The sequence below is a fragment of the Oncorhynchus nerka genome, linkage group LG20 (genome assembly GCF_034236695.1).
Source record: "Oncorhynchus nerka isolate Pitt River linkage group LG20, Oner_Uvic_2.0, whole genome shotgun sequence".
NCBI lineage: Eukaryota > Metazoa > Chordata > Actinopteri > Salmoniformes > Salmonidae > Oncorhynchus > Oncorhynchus nerka.
In genome coordinates, this window is record NC_088415.1 from 63,918,732 (window position 1) to 63,942,165 (window position 23,434).

The 23,434-nt window shown below is 44.9% G+C and overlaps 1 protein-coding gene across 1 annotated transcript in view; it reads right to left on the reverse strand.

Annotated features, from left to right (window-relative positions):
* Positions 1-531: 531 nt before the first annotated feature.
* The window catches only part of LOC115102952 (obscurin-like), a 100,637-nt gene continuing 77,734 nt past the window's right edge, over positions 532-23,434 (reverse strand). The window contains 25 exon segments of the mRNA XM_065005677.1: positions 532-3,715; positions 8,014-8,056; positions 8,278-8,371; positions 9,131-9,260; positions 9,453-9,555; positions 9,900-10,067; positions 10,239-10,352; positions 11,339-11,516; positions 11,781-11,939; positions 12,171-12,335; positions 13,522-13,638; positions 13,777-13,936; positions 15,067-15,237; positions 15,473-15,549; positions 15,670-15,870; positions 16,180-16,319; positions 17,441-17,497; positions 18,389-18,556; positions 18,786-19,004; positions 19,154-19,252; positions 19,495-19,527; positions 19,678-19,875; positions 20,046-20,167; positions 21,006-21,087; positions 21,175-21,456. Coding sequence (XP_064861749.1) covers positions 2,578-3,715; positions 8,014-8,056; positions 8,278-8,371; positions 9,131-9,260; positions 9,453-9,555; positions 9,900-10,067; positions 10,239-10,352; positions 11,339-11,516; positions 11,781-11,939; positions 12,171-12,335; positions 13,522-13,638; positions 13,777-13,936; positions 15,067-15,237; positions 15,473-15,549; positions 15,670-15,870; positions 16,180-16,319; positions 17,441-17,497; positions 18,389-18,556; positions 18,786-19,004; positions 19,154-19,252; positions 19,495-19,527; positions 19,678-19,875; positions 20,046-20,167; positions 21,006-21,087; positions 21,175-21,456 — 4,418 coding nt within the window. The 3' untranslated portion in view covers positions 532-2,577.

A 23,434-nucleotide genomic window follows, 5' to 3' on the forward strand; every position in this document is an offset into this window, starting at 1 on the left:
TTTTATTGCTCTGGCCACATATGTAGTCCTCATTCCTCCTTGCATGACAAAGGCACGTTCACGCAGATGAGCAGGGACCCTGGGCATCTTTGTTTCAGAGTAAGTTTTCATAACTGTGACCTTAATTGCCTACCGTCTGTAAGCTGTTAGTGTCTTAATGACCGTTCCACAGGTGCATGTTCATTAATGGTTCATTGAACAAGCATGGGAAACAGTGTTTTAACCCCTTTACAATGAAGATCTGTGAAGTTATTTGCATTTTTATGATTTATCTTTGAAAGACAGGGTCCTGAAAAAGGGACGTCTGATTGGTGTCACACTTTTGCCCCAGTCCCAGCTAACACACCTGACTCTAATAATCAACTAATCATGATCTTCAGTTTTAGAACGCAATCAGTTTAATCAGCTGTGTTTGCTAGGGATGGGGAAAAGTGTGACACACCCCTCTGCTCCCGGAGGACTGGAGCTGTCCATCCCTGATATAAACCAACCCACACATTCACCAGGAGTGAATAAAACAGGCCAATCATGTTCATCAGTTGCAATTAATTTATTTAGGGATATTCAACATTAACTAAACATGTGCAGGCAGTCAAACCCTATTTGTGCTTTATGTTGAATTTCTTACAGCAAACAAGTATTTAAATGCTTCTACAATATTTTATCTAACATAAAACATCACTCTTACTTTGGGAAACAGTCATTCACTATTTAAAACACGATATTGCAACAAATCCAGTGTGATCAATGACTCACTCCTAACTATGCAACTGCTCTCACCTGAACCGAATAAAGGGTTGAAATGACATTGTGTTAATCCGATAAACACTCAAATCAGCTAATACATATCATGCGGTCACTTTTCTAAACATATTTTAATTACATTTTACTCCAAAGTAATCACAAATACTTTAAAAAATGGTCTAAAGTCAATCCACTCTTCATTGCTCTCAAACTGATAATGAAGACTTGGCTTTCTATAAAACAAATGACCCAGGATGAGATTAATTATCCTATATAGCTGCATGTTTTGGATGTATATAACCTGAAGTAAATTGATACACTTTTATATGAGACCTGTATAACACAATCGTAGACCTAGATCATTCCACAGTCCAAACCACAAGTGATATACAGTTCATGTAAATGTATCAACTCTGCACAACATGTAATTGACCATTTAGAAATGTTTAAAACATTTGAGACTTTATTCTGCATAGGAGGACCGACTACCCAATCTGAAGTACAATTCAATGATCCATGTGTCTCCATTCTCAAGGGACTGCTATTGAGAGAACATTGTCGACGTGTCACACAATTCAGCAACTCCAGTAATCAATGCTCTTATACTTCTATCATCTTGTCAAAGTTATTATTTTTGGGGTGGATTCCAGAATGACAACTCCCCTGTAACATTTCAAATCTGACTGCTCTTTACTGTTGCTGAAGTCATTGGTTTGGTCAGTTACTGTTTGAGAACACAAACAGTTTCTCCTTTCACAGGAGTTAGCCTATGTACAAACTGATATGCTACAAGTCAAGGTGGATACTCTTTGTTCATTAAACTTCAGCTGGAAGCAACGAACAGAGACATTCACTGAGTGTACAAAACATTAGGAACACCATGACAAAGACTGATCCCTTATTGATGTCAATCAGTGTCGATGAAGGGGAGAAGATGGGTTAAAGAAGGATTTCTAAGCCTTGAGACAACTGAGACATGGATTGTGTATGTGCGCCATTCAGAGGTTGAATGGGCAGGACCAGAAGATTTAAGTGCCTTTGAACGGGGTATGGTAGTAGGTGCCAGGCACACGTTTGAGTGTCAAGAACTGCAACGCTGCTGGATTTCACGCTCAACAGTTTCAGGTGTGTCAACAATGGTCCACCACCCAAAGGACATCCACCCAATTTGACAACTGTGGGAAGCACTTTGACCAGCATCCCTGAGGAACTCTGTCGACACCGTGTAGAGTCAACGCCCCGACAAATTGAAGCTGTTCTGAGGACAAAACGGGGTGCAACTCAACATTAGGAAGGTGTTCCTAATGTTTTGTACACTTAGTGTAAAGTGCTGTACACAGATGTTCTCCTACAGGACAGAAGTTTAACATCAAGGAGCTAAAATTATAAACATCTGTCGCCCGAGGGTAAAGCAGATGGAGTTTTGAACTTGAAAATAGTGTCAGTCCATGTTGCAACACTCATAATTATTGTATTTTTCAGTACATCAAATTTGTGGCAAGAAAGGCAGCAATAAATTGAAGGCTGGATAGTATACAATGGCATTCGGAAATCATTTAGCCTAAACATATCCAACCCCTTTGGATGTTTGTCCTTTAAAGTCCACTTTCTATCTGACCAAACGACTGACTTCCTGTGTCTGCATTTTACTTTTAGCCGGGTTGCTTGAAAATGGAATGATTCGCCATTTGCAGTAAAATGCAATGTTAGAATATGCTTTTTAACACTTAACTAGAAAGGTTCCCATTTAAGACTAAAAGGGCTATTGTACGCATCACAGAATAACAACAATCTGCTTGGTTCTAATCCAGCTACTTATTTTCACACACTAAATTATTGGTTTTGATATGGGTTATTCTTGCTAATCTGAAGAGTGACTGACTTGCCCACTGACGTGTAGACTTTAGTTTTGTAGCTCTGCTGCACTCCCTCCACTCTCTGCACCTCAGAGCAGTACAACGGCTTGACCTCTAGTTTGGCGTGGCTGACCTGGATGGGAATCTCCCTCCTGGACTGACCTCCGCTGGGGTGGTGGTTGTAGTTGTGGTGGGGGCCGGCCGGGGAGAACATGCTTCCTGAGAGGTGATCTCTAAAGCGGCTGAAGAAGCCCGGCCTGGGCCTCTCCCTAGGCATCCCCACAGGCCTCCCTACGTTGAGCAGCACCGGCTGGCCCACAGCAGAGCCCCCAATCTCCCTCTGGAGCACTGAGATCTCGCAGGGCCTCTCGGGAGGTGATGAACGGGTGTTGGAGGAGCCGTAGGTCTCCCCCTCCCTGGGGACGTAGTCCTCCAGGTCCTCCAGGGTGAGAACGCGACTGCCCTCGGTCAGGATTTTAGGCTCCAGCTTTCTGGGTGTGTTGTCATCGTCATCCGGTTCTGTGATGAAAGCCTCTTGCTGCTCTTCTAGCCAGGCCTCATCCTCTTCGTGTTCATGGTCGTTAGGAATTAGAAGCGAGGAGACCTCGTAGGCCTCTCCACGGATTCCAGGGGCGACCTCGGACCCATCCACAGCCACGTCACCATCCTCCTCCTCATCGTCCCAGTACAGAGGCTGTGCCCCCTGTAGCTCGGAGTGGTTCTGCAGTTCTACAAGGTTGTTGTTGGAGTTGTTGGCGTTAGGGTTTGCGGACCTCTGTGGCCGGGTGGAGGAGGGGGTGTGTGCCCGCTCCGACACGGCTGGGGAGACACCTCTCCTAGAGGGCCTGGGCGACTTGTTGACCTTGTACTCAATAATTTCCTCTACTTCCACCCACTTGTTCTCCGCAGCCCGGGCCCCTGCGGCCCCCTCGGGCTCCGTGACGTACAGGGTGGGGATGGTGGTCTTCCTGTTGGTGGAAGCCTGCCTCCTCTGCCTGGCCGCGGGGGTGGTCTGGTGATCTGGGGTGGAGGTTTGGGAGCGGTTGAACCCAGATGGAGACAGGCCACGACGCTTCATACGGGTGTTCTTCACCACCGTGGTTATGGTCTCCTCTCTGGAGGGAAAGGGAAAGGGGGATACCTAGTCAGTTGTACAACTGAATGCATTCAACTGTTAACGTGTCTTCCGCATTTAACCCAACCCCTCTGAATCAGAGGTGCGGAGGGCTGCCTTAATCGGCATCCACGTCGTCGGGGCCCGGGGAACTGCCTTGCTCAGGGTCACAACGACAGGGACAGAGCACAGAGGGTATGAGAGAGACAGCAGAGAAGGTGTGAGGAATAGCACAGAGGGTATGAGAGAGACAGCAGAGAAGGTGTGAGAGGAATAGCACAGAGGGTATGAGAGAGACAGCAGAGAAGGTGTGAGAGGAATAGCACAGAGGGTATGAGAGACAGCAGGTGAGAGAGAGGGTACAGAGACAGAGAAGGTGTGAGAGGAATAGCACAGAGGGTATGAGAGAGACAGCAGAGAAGGTGTGAACAGAGGGTATAGCAGCAGAGGGTGATGAGAGAGACAGCAGAGAAGGTGTGAGAGGAATAGAACAGAGGGTATGAGAGAGACAGCAGAGAAGGTGTGAGAGGAATAGCACAGAGGGTATGAGAGAGACAGCAGAGAAGGTGTGAGAGGAATAGCACAGAGAGACAGACAGCAGAGAAGGTGTGAGAGGAATAGCACAGAGGGTATGAGAGAGACAGCAGAGAAGGTGTGAGAGGAATAGCACAGAGGGTATGAGAGAGACAGCAGAGAAGAGGAATAGCACAGAGAGACAGACAGCAGAGAAGGTGTGAGAGGGAATAGCACAGAGGGTATGAGAGAGACAGCAGAGAAGGTGTGAGAGGAATAGAACAGAGGGTATGAGAGAGACAGCAGAGAAGGTGTGAGAGGAATAGCACAGAGGGTATGAGAGAGAGACAGCAGAGAAGGTGTGAGAGGAATAGCACAGAGAGACAGACAGCAGAGAAGGTGTGAGAGGAATAGCACAGAGGGTATGAGAGAGACAGCAGAGAAGTGTGAGAGGAATAGCACAGAGGGTATGAGAGAGACAGCAGAGAAGGTGTGAGAGGAATAGCACAGAGGGTATGAGAGAGACAGCAGAGAAGGTGTGAGAGGAATAGCACAGAGAGGGTATGAGAGAGACAGCAGAGAAGGTGTGAGAGGAATAGCACAGAGGGTATGAGAGAGACAGCAGAGAAGGTGTGAGAGGAATAGACAGCAGCAGAGAAGGTGTGAGAGGAATAGCACAGAGAGACAGACAGCAGAGAAGGTGTGAGAGGAATAGCACAGAGGGTATGAGAGAGAGGAGAAGGTGTGAGAGGAATAGAGAGAGACAGCAGAGAAGGTGTGAGAGGAATAGCACAGCAGAGAGGTATGAGAGAGACAGCAGAGAAGGTGTGAGAGGAATAGCACAGAGGGTATGAGAGAGACAGAGAGAAGGTGTGAGAGGAATAGCACAGAGGGTACAGCAGAGAAGGTGTGAGAGGAATAGAACAGAGGGTATGAGAGAGACAGCAGAGAAGGTGTGAGAGGAATAGCACAGAGGGTATGAGAGAGAGACAGACCAGCAGGTAGAGAGGAATAGCACAGAGGGTATGAGAGAGACAGCAGAGAAGGTGTGAGAGGAATAGCACAGAGGGTATGAGAGAGACAGCAGAGAAGGTGTGAGAGGAATAGCACAGAGGGTATGAGAGAGACAGCAGAGAAGGTGTGAGAGGAATAGCACAGAGGGTATGAGAGAGACAGCAGAGAAGGTGTGAGAGGAATAGCACAGAGGGTATGAGAGAGACAGCAGAGAAGGTGTGAGAGGAATAGCACAGAGGGTATGAGAGAGACAGCAGAGAAGGTGTGAGAGGAATAGCACAGAGGGTATGAGAGAGACAGCAGAGAAGGTGTGAGAGGAATAGAACAGAGGGTATGAGAGAGACAGCAGAGAAGGTGTGAGAGGAATAGCACAGAGGGTATGAGAGGGAGACAGACCAGCAGGTACGAGAGGAATAGCACAGAGGGTATGAGAGAGACAGCAGAGAAGGTGTGAGAGGAATAGCACAGAGGGTATGAGAGAGACAGCAGAGAAGGTGTGAGAGGAATAGCACAGAGGGTATGAGAGAGACAGCAGAGAAGGTGTGAGAGAGACAGCAGAGAAGGTGAGAGGAATAGAACAGAGGGTATGAGAGAGACAGCAGAGAAGGTGTGAGAGGAATAGCACAGAGGGTATGAGAGAGACAGCAGAGAAGGTGTGAGAGGAATAGAACAGAGGGTATGAGAGAGACAGCAGAGAAGGTGTGAGAGGAATAGCACAGAGGGTATGAGAGAGAGACAGACCAGCAGGTACAGAGGAATAGCACAGAGGGTATGAGAGAGACAGCAGAGAAGGTGTGAGAGGAATAGCACAGAGGGTATGAGAGAGACAGCAGAGAAGGTGTGAGAGGAATAGCACAGAGGGTATGAGAGAGACAGCAGAGAAGGTGTGAGAGGAATAGAACAGAGGGTATGAGAGAGACAGCAGAGAAGGTGTGAGAGGAATAGCACAGAGGGTATGAGAGAGACAGCAGAGAAGGTGTGAGAGGAATAGCACAGAGGGTATGAGAGAGACAGCAGAGAAGGTGTGAGAGGAATAGCACAGAGGGTATGAGAGAGACAGCAGAGAAGGTGTGAGAGGAATAGAACAGAGGGTATGAGAGAGACAGCAGAGAAGGTGTGAGAGGAATAGCACAGAGGGTATGAGAGAGACAGCAGAGAAGGTGTGAGAGGAATAGCACAGAGAGACAGACAGCAGAGAAGGTGTGAGAGGAATAGCACAGAGGGTATGAGAGAGACAGCAGAGAAGTTGTGAGAGGAATAGCACAGAGGGTATGAGAGAGACAGCAGAGAAGGTGTGAGAGGAATAGCACAGAGGGTATGAGAGAGACAGCAGAGAAGGTGTGAGAGGAATAGAACAGAGGGTATGAGAGAGACAGCAGAGAAGGTGTGAGAGGAATAGCACAGAGGGTATGAGAGAGAGACAGACCAGCAGGTACGAGAGGAATAGCACAGAGGGTATGAGAGAGACAGCAGAGAAGGTGTGAGAGGAATAGCACAGAGGGTATGAGAGAGACAGCAGAGAAGGTGTGAGAGGAATAGCACAGAGGGTATGAGAGAGACAGCAGAGAAGGTGTGAGAGGAATAGCACAGAGGGTATGAGAGAGACAGCAGAGAAGGTGTGAGAGGAATAGCACAGAGGGTATGAGAGAGACAGCAGAGAAGGTGTGAGAGGAATAGCACAGAGGGTATGAGAGAGACAGCAGAGAAGGTGTGAGAGGAATAGCACAGAGGGTATGAGAGAGACAGCAGAGAAGGTGTGAGAGGAATAGAACAGAGGGTATGAGAGAGACAGCAGAGAAGGTGTGAGAGGAATAGCACAGAGGGTATGAGAGGGAGACAGACCAGCAGGTACGAGAGGAATAGCACAGAGGGTATGAGAGAGACAGCAGAGAAGGTGTGAGAGGAATAGCACAGAGGGTATGAGAGAGACAGCAGAGAAGGTGTGAGAGGAATAGCACAGAGGGTATGAGAGAGACAGCAGAGAAGGTGTGAGAGGAATAGCACAGAGGGTATGAGAGAGACAGCAGAGAAGGTGTGAGAGAGACAGCAGAGAAGGTGTGAGAGGAATAGAACAGAGGGTATGAGAGAGACAGCAGAGAAGGTGTGAGAGGAATAGCACAGAGGGTATGAGAGAGACAGCAGAGAAGGTGTGAGAGGAATAGAACAGAGGGTATGAGAGAGACAGCAGAGAAGGTGTGAGAGGAATAGCACAGAGGGTATGAGAGAGAGACAGACCAGCAGGTACGAGAGGAATAGCACAGAGGGTATGAGAGAGACAGCAGAGAAGGTGTGAGAGGAATAGCACAGAGGGTATGAGAGAGACAGCAGAGAAGGTGTGAGAGGAATAGCACAGAGGGTATGAGAGAGACAGCAGAGAAGGTGTGAGAGGAATAGCAGAGGGTATGAGAGAGACAGCAGAGAAGGTGTGAGAGGAATATAACAGCTTGTTTGACACTAGGTCTACATAGGCAAGGTGTTAATTAGCATGTACACACACACACACAGAGAGAGCATAATGGAGTCTTGCCTACTCATACAAATGAGAGGCTTTGCCTGCGATGGTACATGAGTTAAGGAAAACGACTAGACACAAAAAAGATTAATTCTTTACGCATTCAATATATGCCGGCTCCTTGGAAATTATATTTGGGGTTGAGTCCCTCTCACACTCAGGGTTCAAATACTGCATGGCCATGCATGCAGAGGCCAAAGGGGGACACGCACAAGTATACATGCTTCTTCTAGCCTGCTTTATAAGCTGGTCACACTTACATGATGATGGTTTTCTTTGGTATTTTAGTCTCCTGCTCGGTGACTACAAGGAAAGCAGGATTGGGCTTATGGAGTTAGCCAGACAAATAAATAGCTAGCTAATGTTTATGACAAAAAACTACAGTATCTAAATTGTTGATGAACTGATGGTAATTCTTTGAACTATTGTGGCATAAGGCATACATTCTCTACAGATGAAGTATCTGGTCAAATAGGAAAATGACTAATGCACCACGGTATATGTATGAAAGGGAGTATTCCTACCTTCGATGGTGATCGCCTGCTCTCCTCTCCTAGTCACAGCAGAAGGAAGGCACAGATCAGCTGCACACCTAGCACTGCCCAGTCGATTAGACAACTGGGATGGGCAGGGAGGAGAATACATTAGGCTCACTTAACCAATGGCTTCATCTTATCATGGTAATTTCTCATGAAGATGCAATTGGATGCAAAACATCCAAAAAAATGTAAACACTGTTACATGTTACCTCTACTATTTGTCTCTATGGTTTTCATTTATATTGACCATTCACAAGTGATACACTTAGGTTGGCAGCAATTCCAGTGAGGTGATTTGCAAGTCCAGTGTTTTACAACTGTATGGAATGGTTTCCTGGACCCAGATTAAGCCTAGTCCTGTCACGCCCTGACCTTAGAGCCGTTTTATTTCTCTATTTGGTTAGATCAGGGTGTGATGTGGGGTGGGCATTCTATGTTTTCTGTTTCTATGTTTTGGCCGGGTATGGTTCTCAATCAGGGACAGCTGTCTATCGTTGTCTCTGATTGGGAATTATACTTAGGCCGGCTGTTTTGCCACCTTAGTTGTGGGTAGTTGACTGTTAGTGGCCTGTATAGCCCTAATAAGCTTCGTTCGTTCGTTCGTTCGTTCGTTCGTTCGTTCGTTCGTTCGTTCGTTCGTTCGTTGTTTTTATTGGCGACATTCTTAGTAAAAAGAACTGTACACTCACAACGCTGCACCTTGGTCCAGTCATTTCCCTGACGATGTTCGTGACAAGTCCTGAATTAAGAATGTCTATTGAAAGTACATTTCAGTCCAGTACTAGTTGTTATCTGCCTGGGGAACAGGCCCTATATTCTTTAACTGTTATAGGCCTACCTCACATTCGTAATGTCCCAGGTCTCTCTCCGTAGGGCCTTTAATGACTAGGACCAGTACTCCACTACGGGACTCACTGTAGGTCTGATACTTCTCCTGGTCAGTCAGCAACCTGCCCTCCTTGAACCACCTGGCCAGAAAACACACAACACGGTTTATTGAGAGCTCTCAAAAAGGTTTATTTCAATACTTATTCATTATCTTATGTATACTTATTAACCATTAAGAATGGGTAACATAATAACGGCAGTAAGAAGAAACAAATGCCACAGTCCGAAGTTTGAAGAGCCTATCAGAGGGGTGTGGTGGGGTGTACTTGTACCTGATCTTGGGGCTGGGAGCGCTCTGAATGGTGCAGGAGAACTGAGCATCCTCACCAACAGTAAAGACAGCATTCCTCATCTTGTTCACAAAACGAGGAGGCACTACAACACACAAACACTCTTAAAAATAATGTTCTTCTCTCATAAGAATGACAATTATCATCCTGGACAAGCAAAGTATCCCTCACTCTAAGCTGCTGGGAGGAGCTATGGGAGGATGGGCTCATTGTAACGGCTGTTATAGAATAAAAGTAACGGTATCAAACACAAACATATGGAAACCATTTATTCCATTCCAGCCGTTACAATGAGCCCGTCCTCCTATAGCTCTTCCCACCAGCCTCCCCTGATGAATAGCCATGATTCTCATGAATAGTCTGCCATATTCACTTTTGCAAGTTCAAGCCCAATGTTAGTGTAATATCCCCTCTGTAATGGAGACTGACCTTGGACAGTGATCTTCCCCAGGGTGCTGGCGTTGCCTGCGGTGCTAGTGGCGAAGCACATGTACTGTCCAGAGTCATCCGCTGTCATGTTGTCCAGGATCAGGGTGCAGGAACCGTCAGGGTCCTCGATGATGATGTGGTGAGGGTCGGCCTCCACCGCATGCCCATCTGTCATCAGAGAAGGAAATGAGATGTTTCTACATTCATGCAGTGTGACCACAGTATGTGGAGAAAAACAAACGTGTCATGTATGTTACTGTATATAGTTCATTGATATTCTAAAACTCCACACACACACCTATTGTGTATGTACAGTGGTCTCGCTGGTGCGTCTCTTACCCTTGTACCAGGTGACCACAGGTTTGGGTACTCCAGTAACCTTGCAGGCCAGTTTCACTGTCTGTCCCAGCTCCACTGTGCAGTCAGCCAGAAGCTCATCAAAGTCAGGCATACCTGGACAGGTAGAGGCATGAATTTACACATCAATCTAACCTTAGTGGAGGGATGACACATTTTATTCAATGACCGGTCAAATAATGGTATGCAATTTTAAAATATAGTTGTTCGATGGTAAAGGTTAGGTCACAATGTGCTATGTCGTCAAACTATGCCTCTCTGTTTGTCTACTGTGAGTGTCAGGTGGATCTGTCTGAATGTGTATGTGCGCATGTGCTGTGTGTGTCGGGTGGATCTCAAATCAAATGCTATTCGTAACATGCTTCGTAGACTAACAGGAAGATAAAAAAATTTAACAAAAAATTAAAATAACGAGTAAAAAATAACATGGCTACACTGATCTGAGTGAATGTGTGTGTGTCGGATGGATCTGAGTGAATGTGTGTGTGTCGGGTAGATCTGAGTGAATGTGTGTGTGTCGGATGGATCTGAGTGAATGTGTGTGTGTCGGATGGATCTGAGTGAATGTGTGTGGATGGATCTGAGTGAATGTGTGTGTGTGGATCTGAGTGAATGGATCTGGATCTGAGTGAATGTGTGTGTGTCGGATGGATCTGATCTGAGTGAATGTGTGTGTGTCGGATGGATCTGAGTGAATGTGTGTGTGTCGGATGGATCTGAGTGAATGTGTGTGTGTCGGATGGATCTGAGTGAATGTGTGTGTGTCGGATGGATCTGAGTGAATGTGTGTGTGTCGGATGGATCTGAGTGAATGTGTGTGTGTCGGATGGATCTGAGTGAATGTGTGTGTGTCTGAGTGAATGTGTGTGTCGGATGGATCTGAGTGAATGTGTGTGTGTCGGATGGATCTGAGTGAATGTGTGTGTGTCGGATGGATCTGAGTGAATGTGTGTGTGTTGGGTAGATCTGAGTGAATGTGTGTGTGTCGGGTAGATCTGAGTGAATGTGTGTGTGTTGGGTAGATCTGAGTGAATGTGTGTGTGTCGGGTAGATCTGAGTGAATGTGTGTGTGTCAGACTCACTCCAGCCGGGCATGGTATAGCGCTGCTGCAGGTCCCTGAGGTCTCGCAGCCAGGAGTTCTTGATGATGACGGTGCGAGCCTGAAGCGTGTACTTCCTGACAGAGTCCTCGCGCTCGTGCCAGATCTCAAAGGCCCGGTCGTCACCCTCCACTGTCTCATTCACATCTATGTTGTTCAGCTAGAGAGGAAGACAGACAGACAGATAAGCAGTAGTCATCCTCGAGACGAATTATTGACTTTATTTATCTGTTCGTAAATCCTTTCTATGTCATAGGAAGAGTGACAACGACGATATATTCTCTCCACCAGCAAGAATCTTTTACTATGTCAACCCTGAATACCTTATTGGAATTTGATGGTATTTCTTTAGTGCCTTGCTTCAGTGGATGGCCATGCTGAGAGATCTGAAGTATAACAGAAAGAGCAATAAACAGAATCTTACCTTCATCATGTTCTTAAAGACGTAGCCCTGGGTGTCTGTGTTGGAGTCTCTCTTGGATTTGCAAATGACGACATAGTTTTTGAAGAGGAACGCGTGTCGACGGTGGCCTCTGGAGGAGGACCTTACCCCAGGTGCACCCTCCCACATCATGAAGGGTCCCTGTCACAAAACACAACATCACATATCAACTCAAGCCAAATTAGACTATTTAGGCCCCAACTGATACAGTAGCTCTAATACGTAAGTCCTTAGCCAAAGACTCCAATTCCCAAAGTGGGCATCATTCAGTCTATGGTTTAACTGGGGCTGTCCTTTTGGTCACGTTTCTCTTGTAAAAGAGGTATTCTGACCTCAATAGGACACTCGTGACATTGTTTCCGGATGAGTCACCTGTCTGATGGGCTCCCCCAATACATCCAGAGTGGCAGGGTAGTTCTCTATCATGGAGACGTGGTGTGTGTTCTCTGAACGCTGAGGCAGTGATGAAACCATGGCATAGGCCTCCTCCAGCAGGCAGCAGTTCTGACCGTTCCGGGCCTTGTTCCTGATCAGCTCCTACAGTCACAGGAATGGGCACAACGATTTAGTATGAATAATAGCAGTAATATTCCAACCAGGTTCTAATGAGTACATTTTCCTATTATAAAAACATGGTAATCCCAGCTCTGGTGCATTCATTCATACTGTGTGGAATTGTGCACATGTGGTAAGAACAAAGAATAGGGATAGATTCACTCATTCGGGAACGGGCAATCGTGAAATGTGATACATTAAATATCACTAACTGTGTAAAACAATAATTGACATTGAAACGCTAGGGTTGTACAATAACATTATGTGCGACCCTCAGGGACCTTGGACATTAAGGGGATGTGTAAACATTGAGTATAGGAGGGACGGCTATGTAATGTGGAAGGGAGGGGTAAGATTCTTTAATTAACTTCTTCGGGATCGGTGTCCCTTCCACAGGACGGTTGAGCTAACGTAAGCTGATGCATGAGGTTGTAAGTAACAAGAACATTTCCCAGGACATAGACATTTCTGATATTGGCAGAAAGCTTAAATTCTTGTTAATCTAACTGCACTGTCCAATTTACAGTAGCTATTACAGTGAAAGAATACCATGCTATTGTTTGAAGAGAGTGCACAATTTTGAACATGAAAAGTTATGAATAAACAAATTAGGCGCATTTAGGCAGTCTTGATACAACATTTTGAACAGAAATGCAGTGGTTCATTGGATACACTGATGCCATCTAGTGTCCAAAGTCTAAATTGCACTTGGGCTGGAATAATACATTATGACTTTTCTCTTGCATATCAAAGATGGTACAAAAAAAAATACAAAAGAACGGTTGTTTTTGTCTTTGTATTATCTTTTACCAGATCTATTGTGCTATATTCTACTACATTCCTTTCACATTTCCACAAACTTCAAAGTAATTCCTTTCAAATGGTACCAATAATATGCATAACCTTGCTTCAGGGCCTGAGCTACAGGCAGTTAGATTTGGGTATGTTATTTTAGGCAAAACATTTTAAAAAAGGGGCTAATCCTTAATAAGCTGTCATTCTTGTTTTGTTTTTTCATGAATGTGTATGTTTGATGTTGTCTGGCCTATGCCATGTCTCTTACCATATCACAGTGCATCTTCTTGTACGTAAAGTAAATATCTGTGAAAATCAGACAATAAAGAAATATCTAATTCCCTATTTACAGCATTAAAGGGTGATCGCTCACCTTGAGCAAGGCCTTGTACTTCTGGATTCTGTCCAGGGGTTTCTGTAAGTAGGCATTAATGCTCAATACAGGCCCTTCAGCAGGGTCGGCATTGGCCTGCTGTTTGTCTGTGTACTTCTGTGACAAAGACAGCAAAGGTTTAGAAATGTGGCCATTACTAGCCTTACATCAGCAAGCCATTATATTAACAAAGATGACAACACAAACACATTTATGACCATTTGTGTTTACAGTATTTGTGAAGGGTTCACTTGCCTTGAAGAAGTGGTGTACGGTCTTGTCACTGATAGCGGTCTCTGCCTTTTGCTGGCCTACGAGGTACTGGAGGTATTTCTCAAAGCCCTCCCCGCTCCTCAGGAAGCGCATGGCCACGTCGTCATCAGTGTCGCACTCACGCAACTTAGGGAACATGAACCTGCAGAACACACATTATGGGGTCAATTTATTTAGCAGCATAATGGTAGTATATAATGGTAAAACATCAATACAATATAATTATTTCTATACAGGTATTATAAAGGGTTTATGAAATATTTTTCGGGATAAGGGGCAAGATTTCCACTTTTGGATAAAAAGTGTGCCCAAATTCAAGTTCCTGCTACTCATCCCCAGAATATAAGATATGCATATTATTGGTAGATTTGGATGGAAAACACTCTGAAGTTTCTAAAACTGTTTGAATCATGTCTGTGAGTATAACAGAACTTATGTAGCAGGCAAAACTCTGAGGACAAACCATTCAGATTTTTTGAGGTCACTGTCTACTCAATAACTTTAGAAATTGGTTGAGGTTATTCCTTTGTGTAATGAAGAAGTACAGCCATCTTGAACAAGTGTCACGTCATGTGTACTGTTTGATAGTTGCGCAAGACCAGAAAGCATGCTTGAGTGTGTTGTCTTCCTGTATTGAACACAGATCATCCCATCTTCAATTTTATAGATTATTTATGTTTAAAAATACCTAAAGTTGTATTACAAAAGTAGTTTGAAATGTTTTGGCAAAATTTACGGGTAACTTTTGAGATATTTTGTAGTGACGTTGGTCAAGTTGGAACCAATATTTTTCTGGATCAAACGCGCCAAATAAATGGACATTTTGGATATATATGGATGGAATTAATCGAACAAAAGGACCATTTGTGATGTTTATGGGACATATTGGAGTGCCAACAAAAGAAGCACGTCAAAGGTAAGGCATGATTTATATTTTATTTCTGCGTTTTGTGTCGTGCCTGCAGAGTTGAAATATGCTACTCTCTCATTGTTTACTGTTGTGCTATCATCAGATAACAGCATCTTATGCTTTCCCCGAAAAGCCTTTTTGAAATCTTGTTGGCTGGATTCACAACGAGTGTAGCTGTAATTTGGTATCTTACATGGGTGATTTAATGAAAGTTAGATTTTTATAGTATTTTATTTGAATTTGGCGCTCTGCATTTTCCCTGGCTATTGGCCAGGTGGGACGCTAGTGTCCCGCCTATCCCAGAGAGCTTTTTAATTAATCCATAAAAAGTTTTTGTTTATAAACAGGCCAGCTGTACTTACTCGCTATGGAAGGCCTTGATCTCGTGGATGTTCCTGAAGATGGCCTCCTTCTGGCTGGTGACGTCAGATGGGGCGTCAGGGCTCTCCACCTGCTTGACGTGGTGGGAGGTGAAGAAGTCCATCTCTTTGACAAACTCTGCCTCGCTGTTGATCATGTCCTGGATCAGTTGGCTGGGGGGAAGACAGAGCATTATGGATATATTATGGTTTGCCCTTGAGTGTGGTGGTGTTTCTTGCTTGTGCACAACACAGGCCCGAATCCTCATGATCTGTGAATGTAACAAGCACTTATTTGACACGACTTATCTCATTGAGTTCATTTACTGAGTGTCTTAGTCATGAAAAGTCGAGTCTCAGGTTAAGTTTTGGGACTAATAGAAGATTGCGTGAGAAGGTCTAGACTCACAGTAGTCTTCTTTTGTACTCTCCTTCTGAGACCTCTTCTCCACCTGTCTCTGGGACATCGCCAGCATCAGCAGACAGCTAGCCCACAATAGTTTAAATAACATTAAGAACATAATAACATTTAACAAAAATAGGAAACGGGGAGCGGGAGATGCACAATATTGGTACTAAATCAATTACTTAGATCTTGAAACAAACCTTGAGTTTCTTGTCCAGGTAGGCAGGTGACACCCAGCCCTGGCGGGATGGGGTGGTTTTGGTTGGTTTGGTCCGGACCAGCCATTTGAGTGGATGTGCCGAGTCCAGAACCTCCACATACTGGCCCTCCTTCAGGGAAATGGTCTCTTTGTTGGGGATGGTGGGGTTGTAGTCAGCCGTAGCCACATAGATGTCAAACATCTGTAGAGGACATCAGACACAAAGTCTATAACTAGCATGCTTATAAGTGCTCACATTGGCAGAGTGACTTTTATCTATAAGAGATTTGCCCAGAACTGGGTTCGCTGAAGGTGCAGGCCAGTTGAGGCTCTTTGCTGCACTAGGAGCTAAAAGGAATAAGTCAAGTCTGTATTCTATAGCCAAATCCAATCAGAAATATCAGAAAGAGAAAAAACTTGAAGGAAAATAGACCCATTCCAGCGTCATTAGAGAGGCCTCTAATGACAGTCATGAACTGGAATGACGGATTCTCCTTCTATGGTTCCATACCTCTCCCCTGGCATCAGGGTCATCAGACTCAGAGGAGGAGTCTGCGAGAATGGAGCTGGGGCGAGAGCGGCCGTGATGGGGCGAGGCGGATGGTGTTTTGGTCTCATCGTCGCTATCGCCTCCCGGGACACGTAGTGAGGCTGGGGGAGGAGGGGGGTTCAGAGGGAGACAGCCAGGAGAACACACACACACACACACACACACACACACACACACACACACATCTCCACATAACACAGTATAGACATAGGCCTATATACTGTACACAAATTCACAGAAGGGGGAATTGGCCACTGAAACACCCACAGACCACCTGGAATGCGTAGCTTTCTTGACCCAGAAAACAAGGTGGATATTTTATCTATTTTATTATCAATGTCAAAACTGTATATTTTTGAGTCAGTACAATTAATTATTAAGATTTCCCAAAAGGTTAGCTAAGCTACACATTAGTACCATCAAACAGTTTTGCTGCTACTGCACAAGTCATTTGATTTAATAGTTTTCACTATTACAAACTAGTTAGTTTTCCAGATGCATGCATAAGATGCTGTACAAATAAGACGCGTGGTCTTAAGGACTGGCCATACATGTCTGAGTGTCGGCATATATTCCAGCTACGGTATATGCTTTGCCGAGTATCAATTTCAAAGCCATTTGAATCATATGCTCAGGTAATCAGTTACCTGCTGAGCCAATACAAAACGTATTCTACTCATGCATCAAATAAATATTATGGAGCGCAAAAACATAAAGGGAGAGATATCTGATCACGTATATATATATATATATACACACATTCATCATATATACTGAGAATGATGGAACAGTTTTGATGACAGCTTTGTCCACCACTTTACAATGGAATCCTGGCCGTTTTGTCTCAAAATGTGTTCACGTGTAACTGTCTTCGACTGTGAAATACTGTATCTTACTTAATGCCGTCTTAGACAAAGAATAATACCAGTACATTATTTCCACAAGTCATCACCTCAGGCGATAGCCAAGATATCCTCACTGTCGTGCAGCATGAACAGAGGGACGTCACTTTCTAACCCCTTTGTGGTTTCATGCCAAGTACTCCTCTTTTAAAGGAAACAACTCCGAGTAAGACCGGCGAAGACAGATGCAGAGAAGAGAACAGAGCATAAAGCTTCAACGTCAAGAAGCAGATCAAAAGCGACACTGACTAACTTGTGGAAAGAATGTATATGGCTTTCAGTGAGAGTAACTGAGATCTTGATGTACTGTGGATACATACTGGAGGCTTTGGGCCATGCTTCAATCCACTGGAGCACTTGATGGTTCTGTGCGGTGTCTGAATAACAGATTAACGATTGGATGAGAGCACGTGAGTGAATTAATGGATGGGATGGATGGATGGATGGAGGGGGGGGGATGATGAAATGAAGGCAGGACAGTCGTAAGGGAGGAAAGGGTGTAGGAATCCACACGTTGCTCAAAACACACGCAGGACAAGCATTGGTGAGTGCAAGGAAAGAGAAGAAGGCATCGTTGCTTATATAGAAACACACAAAGGAAATTGTGAGCAGCGAGAGGCAAAGTGCATGACATGTTCCTTGAGCTGTTCATTCTTAAAGCCTGCCCAACGATCTATTAGGAACTGACATATCCACTGACGCAGGAGTGCAGCTGTGGCATTGTTAGCTGGCCCTGTGGCTAATGGACTGCATGTGGGATAAGAGTAACGTGTCATAACATGACAAACTGTTATGAAGTGTTATGACATAACTTATGTTTATGACAGAATTGCAAAATTACAAAGGCAATGCATATATACAATTTGAATTTAGACTTCTTCAGTGGCAATGTATATATTTTTTATGATGCTATAAAACACTATAAGAACATACTCTGTGTTACTAGAGATGTACAGATGCAAATGTTTTTGCCAGCAATAAAAGCACACACACAGAAACCTTTTCCAATACATCAGGACTATTCCACCATTATTTCCCAGATATTACATTGGAAATATTCATTTTAAAATGACCTATTCTATAAGTAACTAGAGGCAAATGAAAGGTAACACATCAATTCAAAATCAATTCTAATCAAATCGCAAAGTGCATTTACTTGACCTTAAATACACATGAATAGTGGAAGAACATTTATTTAAAAAAAAAAATTCTCACTGTCCTCTATTTTGGAGCTTTGATGGAACAGTCCGTGACACATTTCTACTCACCTTGGCTGATCTTGGCAGATACCATCTCTGTGATCTGAGAGGTGAGTTTCATAAGAAACTCTTCTGTTCCGACTTCACCTAGATAAGGCATTCTTCTGCCAGCATCCTCCACTGGAGGGCTGATAGTAATACCCAGAGGGATTTTGGTCTCTTCCTTTGGCCGTGGCGCTACGACAGAAAGCAGATCACACATTAGGAATGTTTCACATTAGAACTCGCTATCTGCCACGTACCTCATTATTATATGTTTTATAATGATTACAAAAGCATGTATCATTATGTTTTCCTATCCCATAATATGTATTGGGGACCCCAAGGAAGACTAGCTGTTGCTATTGTAACAGCTAATGGGGATCCAAACAAACAAACAAGTACAGTATAGTCTTCCGTTTCTTACCATCCTCTACCTCAAAGTGGGCGGTGCAGATGGACTGGCCGGACCTGTTGGTGGCTATGCAGGTGTAGGTGCCGGCGTGCTCAGAACCCGCATCCATGAGGATGAGGCTGTGTTGGCGCCCAGACCTGGCCACCTTATATCCCTTAGTGTCTGGCTTGATCCACAACACGTCCTCAGCGGAATCCTCTTTCAGCCACGTCACCATGGGGATGGGAGAACCTTGAAGAGGTGAGAAACACAGTGGGACTTGGGTATTCACATGCATGTTGTATGATGAATGACCATATCCTTTATGGACGCATACTGTATCTCACACATGACCCTGATTCTTGTCCTGGCAAAAGAGAAGAGTGTTGCGGATACAGTACCTTCCACTCTGACTGACAGGGTGACACTGGCTCCCTGTTTCACCTTCCTGTTGCTAAACTTCTCCAGGAACCGTGGCGGCACCAGAGGCACCTTGGGATCTAGGAAGTAAAACAGGGATGCAAGAACAGTGTGACAAGTTATTGGGGCGGCAGGTAGCCTAGCGGTTAAGAGCGTTGGGCCAGTAACCTACGGTCACTGGTTCGAATCCCTGAGCTGAACTAGATGAAAAATTGCTCCGGATCAGAGCGTCTGCTAAATGACTAAAAAAACGAAATAGGTAGCAGCGTAAGAATCAATCAATAAATTAATCAATTGGTATTATTTAGTGATAATTACATACCGTGCTCTTCTACAGGTGTGAGCTCTCCTGGACCTGTTGAAAGAGGGTCATCGTGAATTCGGTAAACACAAGAATGTTGTGTTGTGTATAACATGCACATCGCAATGTAGACTAAAGACTTTATCCAAAGTAGAAGACAGGGATCCCTCTCAGTATAAACCTTTCAGTCATGAGTAGACCTACCCAGAACCAGTATCCTAGCAGAGGAGTATGCTGATCCAGCAGCGTTGCTGATGTAGGCAGAGTACTCTCCTGCATCCTCCCTCTTCACCTCCAGGACCTCCAGACTGTGGACGTCTCTCTTGTCCAGCAGCAGGATCCTGTCTGAGGAACGCAGTGGGATACCGTCCTTGAACCAGTACACTCTGGGCGCGGGGAAACCTGGGAAATATCAATGGAAAGTAAACAACTAACTTACCCTGGGGGAGTAATTCCTCTTTATTTTGACTTATGGAACGGACCTCTGACGTTCCTGTGCAGAGACAATGTAGTCTAGCAGGGTCTTGGTGTGATTAATACAGAAGTGGTGGAGAGTAACCCACAGGCCAAACCTTTGACTTTCAGCTGCATCTTAGCGATGGGTGAGCCTGGGCTGACGTGCACATCATGGAGCTCATCCAGTACTTGTGGTATCTGCTCATCCTCTGCCATAGACTCAAACGCTTCAGTTTCCCTGAGGGGAGAAGATAGGCAGAGAGTAAAGGCTGTCAGTTGTTGGGTTCGACATTTTGAACACTGAGATATGAAATAAATGATAGAGACGAAGCATGGAATCAAAGGAGAAAGTTAAGGGCTCTCCGTAGGAAGCCAGAAGGCGTTGGAATGTGTTTGTTGAAGGAGAGGAGAGCGATGTGTTGATACAGGGAAGACAGATGGATATCTGTGGATTAGGTGAAGGAGGGGTTGAGGTCAGGAGGAGAGGAGAGTGATGTGTTGATACAGGGAAGACAGATGGATATCTGTGGATTAGGTGAAGGAGGGGTTGAGGTCAGGAGGAGAGGAGAGTGATGTGTTGATACAGGGAAGACAGATGGATATCTGTGGATTAGGTGAAGGAGGGGTTGAGGTCAGGAGGAGAGGAGAGTGATGTGTTGATACAGGGAAGACAGATGGATATCTGTGGATTAGGTGAAGGAGGGGTTCAGGTCAGGAGGTGAGGGGTGAGGTCAGTTCCCCTTAAGGGAGTAATCAGGGTTTAGTATCTGGTTACCTTCTTCCTATTGTGCATAGACTGTAAGGATTGGAGAGAGGGAGTGTCTTAAGTGGGATATAAATATCTGGATGGGACAAGTGTTGGGTTGTCTGATTACAGCTGTACAGAACCTTCGGGAAGAATTATACTTGGTTTTAGCTTCTCTAGTGTCCGTGGGTTATTTACTCTGAAAAATAAGAACCTAACAGGGTAAAGGAGTAACACGACCAGTGAAACGTTTCAGGTACTATTAGGAATCAGGTTTGAATTGTAAAGAAGGTTGAAGTCAAAGGCCTTGTTCGCTGGTTCTCTCATTCACCTAGACATGTAGCCCTTGGCGCTGATGTAGGAGCCTGTCTCAGTGGCATCAGCTGCAGTATCGTAGTCTGAGCTGTAAGACACTGAGGAAAGAGAGATGTAATTACACAATGACTCGCAATCAATCCATCAATTAAGCAACCAACCAATCTAATATGTTCTGTACTCACTGTCAACCCTGAGCTCAGCCTTAGTGGCAGCGATGCCACTGGTGTTCTCGGCCATGCAGCGGTAGACGCCCATGTCAGAAGGCAGCACAGTGGTGATAATGAGCTGGTGGCAGCCCTCGTGTTCCTCGTTGATCATGTAGTGGTCATTCTCCTCCAGGAGCTTCCCGTCCTTGAACCAACGCATGCTGGGTGTAGGCTTTCCGATCACCACGCAGTCAAAGCTGACCGGGTAACCTTCAGACACGTCCTGGCTCTGGAGTTCGGTCAGGAAGACTGGGGCCGCTGGGGGAGAGACAGGGACAGGGGAGAGGGGTAAATCAGTTAGGCACAACAATAGGTTAGGAGTTTTTATAATTATGTAGGAGTTTAAAGTAACTGTCCAGTGTTTCAAGATTTGTATAAAATAGTGTATGACCTATAATTAATTACAATAAGAGTGACATACTTCCAAATGTATACTTTTGAAATGTTTAATTAAGTATGTTAAAAAGCATATTTTGTGTTGGAATGGTGTTGGGCATACAGTGCCTTCGGAAAGTATTCAGACCCCTTGGCTTTTCCCACATTTTGTTACGTTACAGCCTTATTCTTAAATTGATTAAATCATTTTTTCCCCCTCATCAATCTACACACAATACCCCATAATGACAAAACGAAAACAGGTTTTTCAAAAACTAAAATACCACATTTACATAAGTATTCAGACCCTTTACTCAGTACTTCGTTGAAGCACCTTAGGCACCGATTACAGCATCGAGTCTTCTTGGGTATGACGCTACAAGCTTGGTACACCTGTATTTAGGGACTTTCTCCCATTATTCTCTGCAGATCCTCTCAAGCTCTTGTCAGGTTGGATGAGGAGTGTTGCTGCACAGCTATTTTCAGGTCTCTCCAGAGATGTTTGATTGGGTTCAAGTCCAGGCTCTGACTGGGCCACTCAAGGACATTCAGAGACTTGTCCTGAAGCCACTCCTATGTTGTCTTGGCTGTGTGCTTAGGGTAGTTGGCCTGTCGGAAGGTGAATCTTTGCCCAGTCTTAGGTTCTAAGCGCTCTGGAGCAGGTTTTCATCAAGGATCTCTCTGTACTTTGCTCCATTCATCTTTGCTTCGATGCCGACTAGTCTCCCAGTCCGCTGAAAAACATCCCCACAGCATGACGCTGCCACCACCATGCTTCACCGTAGGGATGGTGCCAAGATTTCCATTCAGGCGAAAGAGTTCAATCTTGATTTCATCAGAGCAGAGAATCGTGTTTCTCATGGTCTGAGAGTCTTTAAGTGCCTTTTGGCAAACTCCAAGAGGGTTGTCATGTGCCTTTTACTGAGGAGTGACTTCCTTCTGGCCACTACCATAAAGGCCTGAATGGTGGAGTGCTGCAGAGATGGTTGTCCTTCTGGAAGGTTCTCCCATCTCCACAGAGGATCTCTAAAGCTCTGTCTAAGTGACCATCGGGTTCTTGGCTACCTCCCTGACAGAGGCCCTTCTTCCCCCGATTGCTCAGTTTGGTCAGGCGGCCAGCTCTAGGAAGAGTCTTGGTGCTTCCAAACTTCTTCCATTTAAGAATGATGGAAGCCATTGTGCTTTTGGGGACCTTCAATGCTGCAGAATGATTTTGGTACCCTTCCCTAGATCTGTGCCTCGACACAATCCTGTCTCGGCTGTGTGCTCTACGGACAATTCCTCCGACCTCATTGCTTGGTTTTTGCTCTGACATGCACTGTCAACTGTGGGACCTTATATAGGCAGATGTGTGCCTTTGCAAATCATGTCCAATCAATTGAATTTACCACAGCTGGACTCCAATCAAGTTGTAGAAACACCTCAAGGATGATCAATGGTAATAGGATGCACAGGAGCTCAATTTTGAGTCTCGTAGCAAAGGGTCTGAATACTTCTGTTTTATTTGTATATAAACTTGCAAAAATGTGTTTTGCTTTGTCATTCTGGGGTATTGTGTGTAGATTGCTGAGAAAACATTTATTTATAAGGCTGTAACGTAAGAAATGTGGAAAAAGTCAAGGGGTCTGAATACTTTCCGAAGGCACAGTATACCGCTCATTAAAAATATTCATGTGAGTAGATTGGCCAGCTCAACCAATGAGGCAGGATGACATCATCCAAATAAAAAGGACGATAATATCACGGTGGAAAAATAAAACACTTTTTTTAAATGGTCTTTTGGAGACACAAGTTTGAGGTGGGTTTTTCTACGTGTTTTTTCTCCAAGTTATGCTTTGGCCACAAACATGAGAATAAGACA